Below are 18,390 nucleotides of genomic sequence, written 5' to 3'. Positions count from 1 at the left end.
AGAAAATAAAGTGACAACTATTTTGATAATAGATTAACCGTTTATGTCAAATTAGCTGGTTCTAGCTCCTACAGTGTAATGTTTTGCTGCTTTGTTTTGTTATAGTTAATGAAAAGTCTTGAGGTTTTGGACTGTTGGGTGAACAAAAGAAGCAATTTGAAGACATCACATCAATGTTGCTGATCAACTAGAGGTAGGTTTGTGTGCAGTACCTCCACCTGGAATAAGACTGTCCAGGGGGCTTGGCAGCAGGAGGTGGAGGTGCTCCCTGTCTCCTCCCTGCTCTTGAAGCCACGCCTTCAACACTGTCTCCATGGCGAACACACTGTTTTCCACCCGCTGCAGGTCGACCTCCGTTCCCAACAACAGAGAGTCTGAAGATGGACACACAGAGGAATCTACTGTCAGAGGAATCTACTGTCCTCAGATCGAATGCCGAAAGAGTTATACAATTTGAGTATCTTAGCTCATTGACTGTTGGTTGAACAAAAGAAGCAATTTGAAGACATCACATCACATGCCAAATGGTGAATGCAAATTTTACATGCCAAATGGTCTTGCATTTTTAGAGCGCTTTTCCAGTCTACTGACTGCTCAAAGCGCTTTACAATACTTGCCCCATTCACTAGGACTTTGACTTTTGGCAGAAAATCACATTCGAAGTTCGTTTGTTTATTAATATTAATATTCAAATATATTTGAATATCTATTAATAATATTTTGCAATTAAATGCCTTCAATAAGACCTATATTGGTATCAAACTTAAGTTGTATATGTTCTGTCCACCAGAGGGCAGTGTATCAGTCAATGTCAATAGGCAGGCAATGATGTTTTCAGAAGAAAAACACACAACTGTTTTTTTTATCTTTATTAAAAGTCAGACCCCTCCTCCTCTTCCAGCTTGCCGGGATGTAGTGTTTACAGGTGGGATCTCACGTTGCTGGTCGTCACGTGGTATGTGAGTTTGGTCCTACATATTTTACATATCACTTTGTCCTTAGTCGTGATTTTTCCCTGTTCCTTTGGGAACCCAAAGTAGCGCCACATGTTACTTTTCTGATGGTCTGGAGTGTAGATTTCAAACTCCTCAGGCGTAGTTGTTGTAAGCTTTGGCGCGGCCATTGTTCTGGTATACAAAATAGGCGCTAACCAGGACGCTAATGTCACCCACAGGAGCCCAGATGACCAATAATAGCCTTGCTAATGAGCTCGCTATTCACAACTTCACCGGGCGTGAAAAAGCCTCGGAATGTGAATTGAAAACAACGTTTACAAGCAAACACATTTACAAAAAATAATGCCCATAACAGGTTCGTATATTAAGGACTGCCTAATATTTGTTCGAATATCTTTATTTTTGTAAATATTCGAATGACGAAGTTCGGAGTCAAAGCTCTATCATTCACCCATTCATTCATACACTGATGGCGGAGGCTGCCATGCAAGGCGCCAACTGCTCATCAGGAATTTGGGATTCAGTATCTTGCTCAAGGACACTTTGGAGAGCCGGGATTCGAACCGAATATGCGACCCGTTCTACCTCCTGAGCTACAGCCGCCCTTCAATCAGGAATCTACAACAAAACATTGACTTTTTTTCTAATCAAAAATAAGTCCAGCTGTCCTTTGTTTCTGTAGGAAGAGGAATGTTATATCAGCTCTCATGTAATCATGTCTTGCGACATGCCTCTAACTGTTTTACTTATTAAAGTTTGTGGTTTGTTTTTTCATTTTAACTGGTTGATTTTGCTTTGTCTTTGTTCATGCTTGGTTTCACTGAAAGTCTCCCTCAGTTGATTCACCGGGTCTTTAATAGAGGTTTGAAATTAGATTTAAATAAGGGTCTGGATTGGAGGTAAACTCTGCTGACAGAGACCTGACACTAATTTTTCAACCATGCCCTTTTCCAAACCACGTTTTACACAGACATCAGCTGCATTAGTATACACCTGGGGAAAAGCAACAATTTATTCTATGACCACTAGATGGAGGCAAAATTCAATAAATTCAATTTACAGTTTTGCCTCAGGCACTGACTCTATCATCTGAGTTTCTCTGGATTAAACCTTCTTAAGCTTTACTGGATGAGAACGCCTGGCACTGGAAGAAGTAAAGCTGAAGATTTGGACATTAACAGACTATTTTTTTTATTTATTTATCTTTTAAAAGAGGACAGATGACACAGAGAAAAAGCAGGCTGTCTAGTTATTTTAGAGACGCTCATGCAAATCTCTGTCTCTTGTCTCTCATTTTCTGTACTTAGAGTGACGCCTCATCCCAGAGGCCATAAAGCAGCTGCACTGCTCTCCTCTCTTTGCTTCCACTTATTATTAAATTGAAGAGAAAGAGACCCTGTGGACCTGCCCCACCCTCTACTCTCTCTGTTGTCAACCCCCAATGTCCATTTATTATCGCCAACTAGGCACAACCCTTAACGAACGCTCCTCTTCTCCTATTCCCTCTATCTGGTGTTTAATAGTTAATGACCCATCAGGAGATAACTAATGGGACTAAAGGGATAGCAGTGGATCAGGAGATACTGCAGGGTACAGATGGAGGAGAGGTTCACAGAAAGGGGGGATAAGAAAGAGCAGAGAAGATGGATGAAGAGTCGACAACGTTTTTAAACTTTCTCTGCCAGGAACTTTTAGGGAGAAAATGAGAAATTCCTTGAATAAGATATGTCATTGCTTCTTTCATCTGTCAGAGGCAGCTGCAGTACAGAAGCTATTTCTGTTTTTTTTTGGCCAAAGTTTCCAAAAGTGCTTCATCCAGAAATAAGTACGTTATCTGAAGGGGAGAATTGTGTTTGCTGAGTTTTCTGCTGATGAACATTTTGTAGTCAGATCCCTGCTGAGTGAAGGCAAGAGGCATGAAGGAAGAGAGAGACAGAGAAGCTAACAAAGCTCGCACTAATGACACTTTTGGTTAACAAGTTCTCCTTTTATGTGTCAAAAAGCCACGCTTTAAAGTCAAGCTTAAAATTCTGACGCATGCCACATTGCTCCTGCTCCTAATATGGATTAAAGACCTGGTGGGAGTTCTGTGATACTTTGGGATGAGCTGTTAAAAAAACCCTGCATCCTGCTGTGTATCGGCTGAGCGAAGACAGAGAGGCTGCAGAGAAAATGTGTAAAGGTTACAAAGAGAGAGAGACAGAGAAGTAAAAGCTAAGGTGAGAGACCTTATGAAGACATGTATATCTAGAGGAGGATTGGGGAGAGAGAGCAGGGATGCTCAACTTTATGGTAAGGGTAATGCAGAGAGATGTACAGGGATGGAGGAAAACGGGTTGCAGAAAATCAATTGCTATTCCCTCAGATAATGTCTGTCTGGGGAGTGGAAATGGAAAGAGTAGGAAACAGAGAGAGAGAGAAAGTGGGTGCAAGAAGACAAGAAGGGAAGACAGTATAAATTACACAAAGAGCGAGAGCAGCAGGAAGGGGGGAGAGAGGACAGGGAAAGATAAGATACGGGAGAGATGGATGGTTATGTTGGGTGAGGGATGATGGACCACACCATCGGAAATGCTTGTAATTAGACCATGAATTGTGTATCTGTGTGTGTTTGTGTGTGTGTGAGAGAGAGAGGGGGAGATAAGGAGGGAAAACAAGGTGGATTTCTTCTCACAGCAGCATAAATAAGTCAAGACAGTTCATCTTCTGTGTGTGTGTATGTATGTGTGTCATAGTGGTTTCTACAAAGTAATACATTACTGACTGAGGATATTAGGTGAGAGCAGTTAACCTCGACGTGTGTGTTCAGCAGTGAGACAGCAAAGAGTCAGAGTGAAGCGATGCTGGCTGTGTCTCCTCAGCAGGCTTATCTGACCTCATGAAGAATGTGTTTACACTGCGAAATCCTTCTTCAAATGCCTCTGCTTCTTAATCTCTGCTGAGTTCATTAAGTGTGTTTGTTGTAGGTACGGAAGATTAAAATAATTAATCGTGTGTTATCATTCATCTCTCTTCCAGCACTGTCTCCATGCCTCTGCTTTAACCGTCCCTCGTTCTGCTGGTCTGTAGCCAGACAGTGACCCGTCCCTCTGACCTACAAGGCTAATTGTGCACCTGCATCTCATTAGCATGTCCTGTGTGTGTGTGTGTGTGTGTGTGTGTGTGTGTGTGTGTGTGTGGACGTGAGAAGATAAAGTCTGACACACATGCTGAGGTTAAGATACAGGGTGGTTGTGGAATCTCATTAAGTGTGCATGTGCGCGTGTGTGTGTTTGTGTAGGGTGTTAGTCTGTTGTAAATTTAGATGCACAAGCCTGCTTATGGTCAACAGCTGTAGAGCTACTGCCATGATACACAACACACCCCTGAATCAACATTTCAGATGCTGAATGTAAAAAAAAAAAAGACTTTGTTTGGCTTTCAGTTAAAGTCTATCATTAGAGAGCACATTCTGTGTAAACACTGTAATACCAAACATTTCAAAGAGTGTGATTTTGATAATAGTTCAGTTTCAGAGACAGTTTGATATTTGTTAGCAACTCCTACGGTCTAAAATGCACAAATGGCTTGTTTAATGTTTATTTTACTTTACTGATAACATTTTTACGCAGACAGGTATTTAAAAAAAAACATAAATCTATTGAACTTACAGACTTAATAAGTTTAAAAAGTATAACTTATCAGAAGCATTATCATGAGTGTAGATCAATAATTTTAAATGTTAGTCAGGTCCTAAATGATTGTTTTGTTTATCTCTGTGTAAGATTCTGTCAAGGTTTATGAGCCAATAGTCTAATGCCATTGGAATCACGAGGTATCTGTGTTTTGTCGGTGATCAACAGTCTTGGTTGTTTCCACTTTGTAGAAAAACCCCAGCAAGAATGACTGAGTTCAACAGTATGCGGCCAGTATACTGTACCATTCTAATGTTAGCTAGCTAGCACTAGCAACATTAAAGTTTGCTAGCTAACTTAGGCTACATAAGCTACAGTTACTAACGTTAGCTAGTGCACAAACAGGAAACCACCTGAGGTGGCAGATGATTCAAACAACAGTGGTGTTGTAACGCGTGGCTGAATGTAAAAGCTTAAAATTTTAAAATGGTCATCGACCATTACATCATATTCACTTTCACAATACTTTCATAATAACAAGTGGTCAAATATGTGTAAAGGTTTCTTTGTGATAATTGTGGAGAAATATCACACGACTGTACCACCTGCCCAGCACCAAATAACTCACAGAAACAAATAGAGACAGGCTATTGTACATAGATGAGTATTTTAGCCAGCTATTTTCCTCAGGAGTTGGCGGAGACCAAAACCCAGCTAAAAAATTAGTGAATATTGGACCTCAATTCATCAGGTGGTCAAAACACAACTCATAACATGCTAATGTTGCTCTGTGTCTGCTGGATGTGTAAAAAGACATCAGTACCTTCTCCATATAACCGTTCACTTCTAAGGTTTACAATTTATTCTGCTTTTTTGATTAAATTATTGCTTTACAACACACAAACATCTATTTGCATCACACTCTGATGAGCTGTAACCATTGGGGAGAACCGGTGCCTTTTCAGTTACATGCTCTTTAACCACAAAGTCACCACATCTGTTCTAACGGTTAAGACAGTTGGCATTTTAAGTACAGGAACTGTAAAATCACATCCTTCAGCGGGTGTATGCTAACGCCTCGCCCTGCTTACTGTAGCATTGCTCTTCTCTGTAATGATTCGAGAGTTTGTCTCAGGTCCGTATGACTCATTTTGATTCTACATGTTGAGTGATTTCTATGTAAACCTGAGACCCAACAACCCAATTTTTGCTTAAGTTGACACCTTAAAGCTGCCGTGTGCCTCTAGCATTGTTGCTCGTTGGAGAACATTTTCAAAGGGCAAACATATTTGTGATTCACTTTTACACACACTCACACATACAAACACACATACACCCATAACCTTAAAAAACAAGTGGCTTAGATAAAAAAGCAATGACTTCAGTTTTGCTTTAATTTCCCTGGAGACATCGGTTTTGATAAATGACTGATGAGCTTTTTAAGAGAGGGTTGGGTTATTTTGCCAGTGGCATAGGGCCGTCACTTTGAATTTGAAATCTGACTGTGAGGGTAAAACAGATATATGCGATCAGTAATGATCATTCTGGAACCAAAATTGTGTTTAATTTAAAACTCTGATTTCTGTAAAGAAGCGACAGCCCAACAATGACAAACCCCCCGACATCTTTCCAAGCCCCAAATACATCAGTGCATCAGTGCGTCAGTTCGGAACTGCTGGTTTCTGTCTCTTAAATATTTTTTTACTTTGCTTTAGAAAATAGCAAATATATATTAGTAAATATAATAATACATGTACCACTCCTGAAAGACACCTACGTGTCTCGCTTTCTGTTGCTGTTGTTTTACCTCTCAGTTTCTTCTTCTAATTGAACGTCATTGTGCTATTTCTCTTCCTGACCCTCAACTCTGTTTGTCCCACCCTGGCCTAGACCCAGTAATAGTTCCTTTTACTCCGTGCATTAGGAAATGTGCATCATCCTCATGGCCATCGACCAATGTAACATTAGCCTGTGTTGTGTCTGCACCCTTTTGGAAGGCGTGTTTGAACGAGCACTAAACTTGTATCAGCAAAAATAAGTTAGCCTTTTTCATTAACTCCCAAATCTCAGCAACTACCATTTGCTGCAAAAATACAACCCCTGTTAAAATAAACCAGGATCATCCTTAAAGATTCTAGTTTAATAATAACAGTGAATACAAGTTGTCCATAATCCCTTTTCAACTTATGATTACATCTTGAAAGGTATCATCCTGTAAGAAAACCACTTTCAACTCAACACCTGGCTTCATGATGTAATCCACATCAAATGTTCTTACTTGACTCCGGCATGTGAGGCAAAACTGTAATATCAACCAAATGCATCTCCTGAAATAAACTTCACAAAGTGTAGGCAAACATGAAGGATACATTGATGAACGTCTGTCTCTGGAATTTTCCTCAGACATCCACATTTCACTTACAGAGCGACACTGACAGCACACGCTCTGTCCTTGCCTTGTCGCACTCTGTCAGCGTGTGTCTGTGTAGGCATTAATGATGAATAGCTCATTGATGTAGTTTGAGACTGTGACAAATAGGACATTGATCATCTGGGATGAAACACATGCACTCAGCACACCAGCGGCTCTGTGACCTAATTGCCTTGCGGTCACTTCTGATGAAGCCAAGCGCTCACGGAGACAATAAAGGCAGACGGACACTTGATAAGGACAAGATGACGAGGGGGGAAACAGCGATATAGTGACAAGTGCCAAAGAGAAGGTCAAAAAGAGGGGACTCATTTGGTATGTTACCAAATCCTTGCTGTTTTGATGCAAGTGTAAGTGGATGCAAAATGAAGGTATGCTTGGACAGAAGAAAATAATTTCAATCTCAATCTCCTGCTTTTAATTGTGCTTCTGATAAGACATTTCCTGTAGGCTACCACAGATCTGTCCTGTCACCAAACTTATATCAAACAAATAAGACCTGACAGATAAACTGTATTTTCCTCACTGCAAAATGACCATTTTGGTCAGATTTCAGATTGCTGGATACATGCGCCGAGCAATCACACCCTCTGGCCAGTCAGATGAAACCCCAGTTACCTTCAGATTAATTGGTGTCAAATGGTGTCAAATTGGTGGCGACTGCGAGGTTAGCTCAAATATCTTGCAGGCAAAAAAACTAATTATACAAACCTCGAATCCTGGGGAAGATGAGTTGCAACCATGTTTATGTAAATAAATAATTTTTTAGTGAGCCTGATCAGCAGAGAGAGAAAAGCAAAGTGATGGCAAGAGATCAACTGCCTGGTTTCAAGCAGAATCTGTAAATAGACGAGGGTTAGACAGCAAAGAAGGACACAGACTCAGAGAAGATGGCAGCTCGAAGACTTCTTTGAGGCACTTGAAAAAGACAAGAGGGCAGAGGATGAGTGGAGCCCTGCAGACAGCATGAAGACACATGAGGAGAGTGTTTGAAAGAAGGAAAGGAAAACAGGAAGGCTGAAGAGAAATTACAGAAGTCTACATTTTTTAAGTAGTATACTTTTATGAGGGCCTTGATTAATCCCGGTTGTATCGATTAAAGCAATCATAGCTCCAAAATGTCCACTCTCCAGGAAACAACGAAAGCTCACTCCCATGGTGACTCCCACGTACTTTAGAAAGTTTCCAAGAGATGTTCAGTGTCATAAAATCTCTGAGTTTGTGAGTTCAAACAAAGAAAGAAGGCAAGGAGGAAAGAGACCCATAAAAAAGGTTGCAGAGAGAAGATGAGAGCAGGGTCGAGAGATTGAAGAGGTGATAGCAAATAACAAACCTCTCAAAGGAGAAAGGAAAAAAATTGCCTTATTTTCGTTAAGTGGCTTGAAAGCCAAGATTAGAAAGACACACACAGAGTCTATCTGTATATGCTGAGATAGAGAAGATAATGAAGACAGGAAGAGAGACAGAGACAGCTACTTAGAGAGGAAAGAAAGAGTCAAGAGGAAACTGGATGAAAATAGGGGAGGAATTATGAGACGGTAAATTGATGGGGAAAAGGGTGAGAGGAGGAAGAGAATGTGTGTCATTACAGCAGATGATTGAGAGTGATATTTGGAAGGCACAGGCTGCATGGAAGATTAACTGATGTTTCATAGATACCCCATTCAGGAGTGCAGACTCATTTTGGTGCTTGCTAATACATAAACTAACCTTAGGGAAATGAAACAGAAATGAGAAATTCAGAGTTTAATTTGCGATGATAAGACAATCATAGCAGGTACATTTCTTCTGCAGTAAGTCAAAGAAATGACAATTTATGTTCATTTTGATCACCAGTGGTGTGATTCAGCATATAAAGCACTTGATGAAGTTCAGGTACTTGCATGATACTAGATTTACGGGTTCTAACAACAGCGCTGAATGAACGTATTGCTGCTCTGTCCACATTCTCATCTCCTGTGCAAGGCGACTTGCAGATTTGCGAAATCATTTGATCATGTGATGTTACAAAGTCATCTTGCCTGGCTTAGACCTATGTGCTTGTGGCTGAACACACAGCAGCTCCCTGTCAGGAACGACTGGCAGCTAGAGACGGCAGCTACTAGAGTCAACTAGTGAGAAAAGCCACATTTGAAATGATGAAACAATGGTGGCACCTCAGGAACTTAGCATGTTTTTACTCCAATTCTAACCAGCTTCGGTAAGAGTCTGATAATGCTCTCCTACTGTTGATCTTATTGGTTTAATTTAGCCTGTGATACAAGGTGTGAGACAGATGGTTCGTCCAATCGCCTGCCAAGTATTTTCTTGCCTGCACTTTTCCAAACAGTTTCCAGCATCTCTCCAGATGGTTCCTGGTAACAAAACATCTGGTGTGTCAGGTTAATTTCCATTAGCAAATGTTAGCATGCTAAGATGCTATACTAAGTTTAGATGCCAACATGTTTGAGAACTCATTGATCTCTGTATCACTTTGCAAGCCCAGTTCTTACACGACATAACTTTGCCTTGTAGAACGTTAATGTGACTACATGCAATTCAGACTTCTGACATGTTGAAAAAGATACAAAATGTTCTTTTTGTGTCATGAATTTAACGAAACGTAAAGTACTCCGGTGTTCATTCACACATCAGACCAACGTGTTAAATTGCCATTTGATAATTGTAAAGGGTTGCATGTCTGAAAGGGGCTTAATACACTCTTCAACCTCCAATCCTTTCTCAGTGTAGAGTGAAGCGATGAAGACAGCAGTTGGATATGATTGACCAAACAACACAGTGGCAAGACAGATGCAGGTAGTCAGAGAGTGGAGAAAAGAAAGAACATCACTCTGTGGTTGTTTAACAGCTGTGAACCACTCTGATGAGCCCTTCCCTTATTTTCCCTATACTTCTTTCTCTGTTCACTTTCTTGCGCTTCCTTCATCCAACCATCTGTTGTTCTGAACCACAAAGAAAGAAAGAAAGCAACATAGAGGGATGAGTGAAACATCTCTCTGCAAATATGTATCTGCAAACTGCAACCACAAGAAAACCCAACCCAGTTACATTAAAGCATCAACTTGTACTGTCCAAGTTTTCCATTATGAATTTTTATGCCAGTATGCACTGTAGATTTGAGGTATTTGCTTTGTTGTAATCTTTTAAAAAGTTGGGCTGAAAATGGTTTAACAGTAAAAAAAAAGCTTTATATGAAGATATTCTGACAGACAAATTTGATTTTAGGAGGGGTTATATCAACAAGATTGTGTATGTGCATGATGCGGAGCAACCAGCCACCTCTCTGTGTGTGGGACTAATAGGTTCCATATCCTGGTGTGAAGAGTGATGCCAGTCTCCATCTGTACGACCACCTGCTGCTCTGCTAACGTCACACAGAGGTGTGAACAGCCTGACCTTGGCACCGTGTGTGTGTGTGGTGAAAGATGAAAAACAAGCCCTCCTGAAATCCATACATCTTCATTATCATTCATGTTAAACCATATTTACATGTATATGAATAAAGAGCTGGCATAAACAGAACAAAACAAATTTTGTCTTTATCTCTGTTGCATTCTTACTATTGAATTTATGGGTAATTTATGAGTGTGCTTCCTTATGTGCTTCCTGTCTGTGCAAACATTGTGCAGTAGCTGCAGTTGGGTGTGTGTGAGCATGTCAGCAGATCTGGGTGGGGTTTCCTCCAGAGCACCCCTCTGCACTTTCACAGAGCACACATTAAAGTGAATTAGCTGACTGTGATGGAAAAATTAACTGAATGAAAGAGAAAGAGAGAAAGAGACTGAGGGAGGGGGCAACCCTAGGTTGAATGACTGCAGGTGTGTGGTGGTAATAGTAGCTAAGAAGGAAAAGTCTGGCAGATGGAAAGTAATTTTTACACAGAACCAATTACACAAAAATGTAGGAATGGTGTTTATTAACATCCAACAGGAGTTGACTGCAAAAGACTGATGTACTGAGTCACAAATACCATTAATAATATCCTCTTATTACTTTAAGTGTAACACACTAGATAATTTATCATGACGAATCTAAATATTGGTTAAACTTCAGATACAATGAAAGGCGATACTGAAAAAACAGAAAGGAATTTCTGTAAACTGCTACAATGAAATTAAACCAGACAATGTTGATTTTCCACTAAACAGTCTTCATTCATTCATTCATTCAAGAATGTCAGATGAACCTTTTGATTTGTCCAGCTTTAATGGCTGTATCTTAAACGCAGAGGGAGGATTGTGGATCCCTGACAGTGAAAGTGTATCAGGAAGGCTCCTGTTAAGAAGCCAGCATGAGCAGGAGAGCGAACAAACAAGAGATTGTATGCAACAAAACAGGTTGCAATGTTCACAGGGCGCCTGAATACTGTTTTCAATATACACAAAATTCAAAGTACAAATCAACATTTTATGGTGGGGATTATTTTCAACGTTACAGTTAGTGTTGATGTTAAGTTAGAGTAGATATGTCATACACAGAGCCCAGTATATGACAATGAATCTTTTTGGTTTTTTTAAAGGCTGAACAGATCAAGGATTTGGTCTCATTGAGGACATGTTTCAGACACTGTCCAGATGACCACAGTTAATACACCCACAAACACTCACTCTGCCAAAGCCTTTTTTTTCAAAAAAGCTCCAGGGCTTCTGCTCTGTAGGTCTTAACTCTGCTTGGGGAGAAGTCACTCTAGGGATCAATGAAGTTTCACATTATTATTGTAATGTAACACAAGAAATATGGCTCATTGTGAGCATTCAGGATGACAACTTGGTTTACCACTGCTATAATTCTTGGCTGTGGGCCAGTGGATTATAATCCTCCTCTCGAGGGACACACATTTTCAGAGTCATTATTCCTGCGACGCAAAATGGATTTGTGGGATGTATGCTGATCCAAGTGCAACTGTGTGGGGTGTGGAAATGGCTTAAGTGTTCAGAAGGAGGCAAATAAGGAGAAGGAAAACACTTCTAAACAAAAGGAGCATTACGTATTCAAGGTGGCAGTCGCAAAGATATAAAAAGCACAGCACTGCAGGCAGTGTAACAGTTAATATGATTACACAACACAAAACACCCACAATCTTGGCAAAATGTATGTATTTAATTGTGACCTGACGTAGAGTGCATAGTCTGACAGGAAACAGGCTCCCATCAGTGTATGTATTGTTTCATCATGTTTCCTGCATGCACTTTTGTAACATTAACTGCTGATCAAACTCAACGGAGCTAGTTTTAGGCTGCTAAAAATGACTTCATTTTATGCCGAAGGTAAATTTTTCAAAGATTTGGTTAGATGACAGTAGCTTTTTAGTGAATGGGCTTTAAATCTAAGTAAACTAACCCCAACATAAATCAGTGGTGAAGGTAATGAGCACAACTAATCTAGGTTATACATCATACTTTTATGATAATACAAGAGAGATAAAGTGAGAACAAGATAAAAGCTGAGAAGAAATGGAATGCTGCATAGCAGATTTGCAATGTACGAGGAAGAAGAGACAGTTGGAGCCAAAAACATGCCAGAGAAGGAGAAAAGGAGACATGGGAGAAAAGAAATGGGGAGGTGGTGGAGGAGGAGCAAGTAATTAAGTATCTGAAGAGAGAAGAGAAGGAAAAAGAAAAAAGTCCTCTCATCTCTCTTTTACGCTTTGATGGAGCAAGGCAGATCCTGTGAAACAGAGTATGATTAAAAGAAAAGCAAAAATTATACAGGAAGATTACGTTGTTAAGGCCCCCCCCCCCCCACACACACACACAAAGAGTGAAAAGGTGCGAATAGACATACCGGCTGATTTACAGATATGTTTGTACTGAAACAGATAGGACATGCACAAGAGCGTAAAATTGCAAAGAAATAAATAAGCAAGGACACAAACACAAATGCAGGCTCAATTACATAAACAGGCGCACGCACGCAAACACACACACACACACACACACACACACACACAAACAAACACACATGCTTTTTATTCTTTGAGGCTTAACCACATCAACTGTCATCTGTCCCTTGTAAAAGCTACTTATCTCTCGCACAAACTGGACCAACAGACAGGGAGAGAAAAGACAAATTTGCAGGGGAAAACAGTGGAGATAGCACTGTGGACAGTTTGAGAGGAGAGACAGGGAAGGAGAAGAAAAGGAGGAGAGAGAGACACTGCAAGCAGAGGGAGAGGATTAGGGGAGATATAATGGGCTATAATCCTTTTCTATTGAGAGTCTGATCCAAGAATCGCTGATGGGGTGTCAGTTTGAAAGAGCTATTTGTCCAAGATATGAGTCTGCTTTTAGACGGCTTCCACCTTTAGCTGAAATATCTCAGGCAAACCACAGAATAGCACTCGAGATTAGCTCTTTTTCATTTGATTTCAGGAACAATCGCTTTAATTTTAGTAAAAATGTTACATCACCAATCAAACACATACACCTTTCATTCTCATTAGCACTTTACAATGTGGACTGACAGTATTTTTGAGCAACTGTAGCATTGACTAATTTATTTTTCTCACCATTCAACACTATTGATATAGCGGAAAATTCTCAAGGTGACTTTCTTTTGTAAAATTAGAATAATTAGCCCTACTCTTGTAATTATATTAAAATAATATCAAAAGTTACACTGATGCAGAGTTAACATTTGCATGGTATCCCCTTAATTCTTATTAAATCCTATTAGAATGACAAAAAATGTGTTTATTCATTTCAAGGCAATTCAGTATATCTTTGTTATTATTTATATTCATTTGGAATTCTGCACTCTTAACAAGAACACTGGAGAACATAAAATGAATTCCTCAATTTGCAAATTTAATCCAACACAAATACTCGAAGCTAATGATGACTAAAGTGATAATGTGTCACATGTAAGGGGTCCAACTGTGTCAGCTGAATCAATTAACAACCATCTTTAAATACATTTTAGCTACAATGGTAACATTTTAAGAGCATATATTAGTTGTTGACTTAGTTGAATTGAATTCAATTAAGCGTTCTCAAAAGTAAGGTACACACAGGTGGGAGTATAGTAACATACTCACGTTCATTTTACATTCCTGGTAACTTTGGAAACCACATGTAAATGATAAAAATGATCACTTATTTTTTTCAATTATGAGAAATCGGATGAAATGTAAAACATTTTGGAAGGACATTTCTATAATGCTGTACGGTAGTTTTCACAATTCAAAGATTTTCTATTTCAGCCTCTTCAGCTCTTTATCACAGAGGTGAGACAGCCATCTGTCAGAATAAACTTGATATGAAAACAGTGACAGAGGGGATGTAGCTCAGTGGTAGAGCGCATGCTTTGCATGTATGAGGTCCTGGGTTCAATCCCCAGCATCTCCACCTTTAGTTATAAAATCAAACTTCTTTAGCATCTATTTTTATGAGGAAGATGATAATTTGCTCTTTTCATGCATGGCAAGATATGGTTCCCATTGTGGTTCACTGCCAAAAGCACAAAGCAGTGAACCTCTGCGAGGAGTACACTGTCTGAGGAGCCTGGGTGTGTTTGTGTTGGTATGCTTGTGTATGAGGAATAATGTTTACCTCAGAGCTCAGAGCTAAACTGGAGAAGCAATAAAGGAGGTTATTGATGTGAAGCAGATGGGTGGATGGCTGTAGGCTAGATCAATGACGGGATAATACAACCTCCACAAGCAGTCTGTGTGGAAGGTATTTGAATAGGATAACGACAGTCACTAAAACCTGGATTTTGGGAGAGAATATGTGTGGATGGGATGACTACGTTATCACTTTGAGCAGCCTTTGCAAACTAGGCATTTGAATGAAATAAACGCTTTGACAAAGCTGGGAAGGGATGTGAAAAACGACTATAACTGTTTGAATGAATATCTGTCAAAAAATGATGACGAGGAAACAGATTTTGGCAGCTGTTGAAAGGGATTTACAGTGAGTTTTGAGAAGCATGCATCACGTGGATTTTCATAGGCAAATTCAAAAGAGAAAGGGGTTAAAAATATACAAATGCACAACCACATACATTTGCCTACAAATACTAAGTAAAATACCACTGACAGAGTATACATACAGTAATGACACCCAAAATGTTTGTATGTTTATCAGTCACATGTATTGATGACATACATGTACATTACATATGATGCATACTATAAGTTGTACATACTAGTTTAGAGCAGCTACTTTTGAAGGTGAGAACACAGTCAGTGGTGAGACAGGGAACAAAGACAGAAATTACTGCTACAGGAGAGGTAAACTCCAGCTTAAAAAATGTAATGTGGAGTTTGAGGGAAAGTTAGATGTCAACACATTGTTATTCAGAACTTGTTTTAACCCCACCACTAAGGGACAGAACAACTGTTTTGGGTTCCTCTCAAAATCTACTTGCGTATAAAGCTTGTGCACTGTATAAAAACAGACAGTAGAGGGAGAAACCCAACACAACAGGAAGACGACGAAAATGGCTAGTTTGGCATTGTTATTGTTGTTGTTATGAGACATCACAGGGTTAAGAGGTCGAAGGCCAGAGGTCGAGGGGTGGGACAATGGCATCATCGATACGCAAAGTATGTGGATTCGCTGTTCACATGAGAACAGAAGGGCATCGTTTTCGGATTTTTCCACCCTGAGACCAGGTTTCAAAAAAGTGTGTTTACAGGCACTCCACTTACAGGATCCATGTGGACGATTGGCCAAAATGATGCAAAACATGTGCGTTTACACACAAAAGCGTTTCCATGTGGATGGCCCCTCAGTGGTAGAGTACATGCTTTGCATGTTCAATCCCAAGCCTCTCCACATCTTGTGACATGGTGTGAAATCCACAGGTGGTCAAGACAACAGCCCAATCCCAGTGTCCACTCTCAACACTTTGAGGCACATACCTGCTAAGTCGTTAGGTGCGTAAGGGCTGTCTCGAAGTCACTTTGGCCATTTCCAAACCAATCCCTACACACCCCCACTTCACTGCTTCTGTGGACACACAAGGCTTAGCAACACAGTCGCCACGCACCACACAAGCAACCAGTGAGGACAAAGGGGAGGGGGAAATTAGGACCTGGCCAATAGCTTGTGGCCTGGACTACACAGAAATTTCATGGCCAAATTCATTCCAGTGCAAACAGTTGTGTCTAGAGCTGAACTTTGAATTTCGGAATTGCCACTGCTGACCAATAGCAAGCTATCTTGACACTGCTGACCTTTGAGAGCTGTTTTACTTGATCAACTGCTGGAATTAGTTCCACAAAAGAGCAATGGTCTGCAGACAGTTGTAAGCCAGGAGTAGATCTGTACAAATATGACTGAATAAACTGTCTGAACTTATTGTCGTGTTAACCACCAAGTTAGCTCAGCTTTATTGCTTTGTGTAGTTCTTTTTTATATTTCAATAACTTTTTATTGAAGAAAATAGTATATAATTGTGAGGAAACTGCTGGGGGGAAGTAAAGAGAACAGCAGTGATTGAGGTAACAGTAAGTCCACCAGATGCTGCAGTTCACCACTAGCTCTTTGACCACAGATAGTTGTCAACCTATAAGTGTTATTCACCATTCGCTCTTTTTACAGCTTGACGTTTTTTAAATATTGTGCAGAGATCAGGATGCACAAAGCCTACATAATCAGAATGGTGTATACATTTTGAAGAGCCATTAAATTGAATTTCCTCTGGATATGCGAAATCAGAATGAATTATTAAAGATTTTGGTAACAAACATTGTAGTTCGTGCCCACTAAACAACCAGTATTTCAGAAGACAGGAAAAACCACAGCCTGCAAGTTTAAACTATATCATGGGCAGTGTCTAGGGGATGTAGCTCAGTGGTAGAGCGCATGCTTCGCATGTATGAGGTCCTGGGTTCAATCCCCAGCATCTCCATTTGTATTCTGAAAAGTTCACATTTCGTAGATGAAGAAATAACAATTTGATGCATGAAACACCCAAGTAAAGGGATGTAGCTCAGTGGTGCTTGAAACTGACTTGCACGAAAACTACAAAAATAGTTAGTTTGCCTAAAGGCAGCCATCCATGGGAGGGCAGTGTTTTATATAAAAAGGCGCTGACACAATTTATTTAAGTGTACACATGTTGCTTTGAATCTTAACATTCATAGAATGGAAGTCTGTTTCCAATGCCAATGGAAATCTGAGCCCAGTTTGCAAATTACCTAGTCCACTCAGGTTTGGTGAGTGTAACATCAGCAGTGGATGGACTTTTCTGAATCATTGCCTAAGACCATTATCATCAATAAAACATCAAATGCTGACATTTTCAGTGGTGTCGCTATCCATTACAGGAGTTCAAAAGCAATGTGACATGAAGCATTAGTGTTTTATCAAGTCTACAGTGGCACAGTATAATATAAAGGTACCATTTGTGAACTATACTACATACAATACCGTTTGTCAGGTATAGAGATTATCTTTTTCAGAGAGAAGTGTCTCAGTGGAATTGTCTATTTTTGATGCTGGAACAACTTCTAAGCAGTGAAATCATTCATATGCAAACTCCTACTGTGATTTACTGATAATCACAGCATTCATAGAATCAGAGATCTGCTTCAACAAGTCGATATTCATGCAGCATCAGCCTGTTTCTGCTTCAGAGGTGACTCTGTGCAGTCCTGAAATACCGTAAGGAAGGACAAGCTAATGTCTTACACGAAGATTGCGATAATCCTCAATAACCTCTTTGGATATCAGGCTGTGTTAATTGAAAATTAAGCTTGCAGCCATTATGTATTCGTAAACATTTCTTCTAAAAATAAAGCTGTTTTATAAGCTTTTATCAAGCTAAAATAAATGGACAGCGGATTAAACCACTGTCTGCACACAATTATAAAAGACACAGAAATGCCACACACAGCAAGAGAAATTAAACTAACCACACATGATTAACATAAACAAACCTTAACATACAGTATATTCTATAGAATCAATCCCTGCTGGTGATGTATGCCTGGGAAGACCCAATACAACCATATTCTTGATAAAAATGATCATAGAATGATAAAATCCATTCCATAAGTCAAATCGATGAGGATTTCAATGTTTCCCAAAGTCACACATCAGCTTATGGGGTAGATAAAATAGATAAGTCTAAATCTAAAATTCTACACCTTTAAACACCTATATTTCTGTGACCATCTGGCTCACTCTTCCTTTATAATTACATACTTCTAAAAAAAAAAATATGTACATAAAAACCTACTACTTCTTGTTGCAATTACCTAGGTCACTAAGTGCCATCCATGCCTCCTTTATCATTCTGATAAGTAACTTTTTCTCAAATTTAGACATGCTGTACAGAGATGCCAAGCACAGCTCCCTTTCTTCAGCTGGTTCTATTCTAACTGGCCTTCACATTCTACATTAAACAGGACCTGGCATGTTGGAGAAAACTAAATACT

At 39.8% G+C, this 18,390-nt stretch overlaps 1 protein-coding gene and 2 non-coding genes across 9 annotated transcripts in view; 2 read left to right on the top strand and 1 right to left on the bottom strand.

Annotated features, from left to right (window-relative positions):
* Nucleotides 1-18,390, bottom strand: part of m1ap (meiosis 1 associated protein) — a 43,594-nt gene that overhangs the window by 9,120 nt on the left and 16,084 nt on the right. For 6 of the 7 annotated variants that reach the window (XM_030429891.1, XM_030429890.1, XM_030429889.1 and 3 more), the window contains one exon: nt 213-374. In XM_030429891.1, the coding sequence (XP_030285751.1) occupies nt 213-374 (162 nt within the window). The remainder of the gene's footprint in view (nt 1-212; nt 375-18,390) is intronic. The other variant, XM_030429888.1, reaches the window with a different exon arrangement.
* trnaa-ugc (transfer RNA alanine (anticodon UGC)) lies at nt 14,276-14,347 on the top strand. Its single transcript has one exon. It is a non-coding gene; the product is annotated as a tRNA-Ala (tRNA).
* Nucleotides 16,788-16,859, top strand: trnaa-cgc (transfer RNA alanine (anticodon CGC)). The gene has a single exon. It is a non-coding gene; the product is annotated as a tRNA-Ala (tRNA).

This window comes from Sparus aurata, chromosome 10, assembly GCF_900880675.1.
Source record: "Sparus aurata chromosome 10, fSpaAur1.1, whole genome shotgun sequence".
In the NCBI taxonomy this organism is placed as follows: Eukaryota; Metazoa; Chordata; class Actinopteri; order Spariformes; family Sparidae; genus Sparus; species Sparus aurata.
The sequence above is the reverse complement of the archived record's forward strand: the minus strand, read 5'-3'. Positions and strand labels throughout refer to the sequence as shown.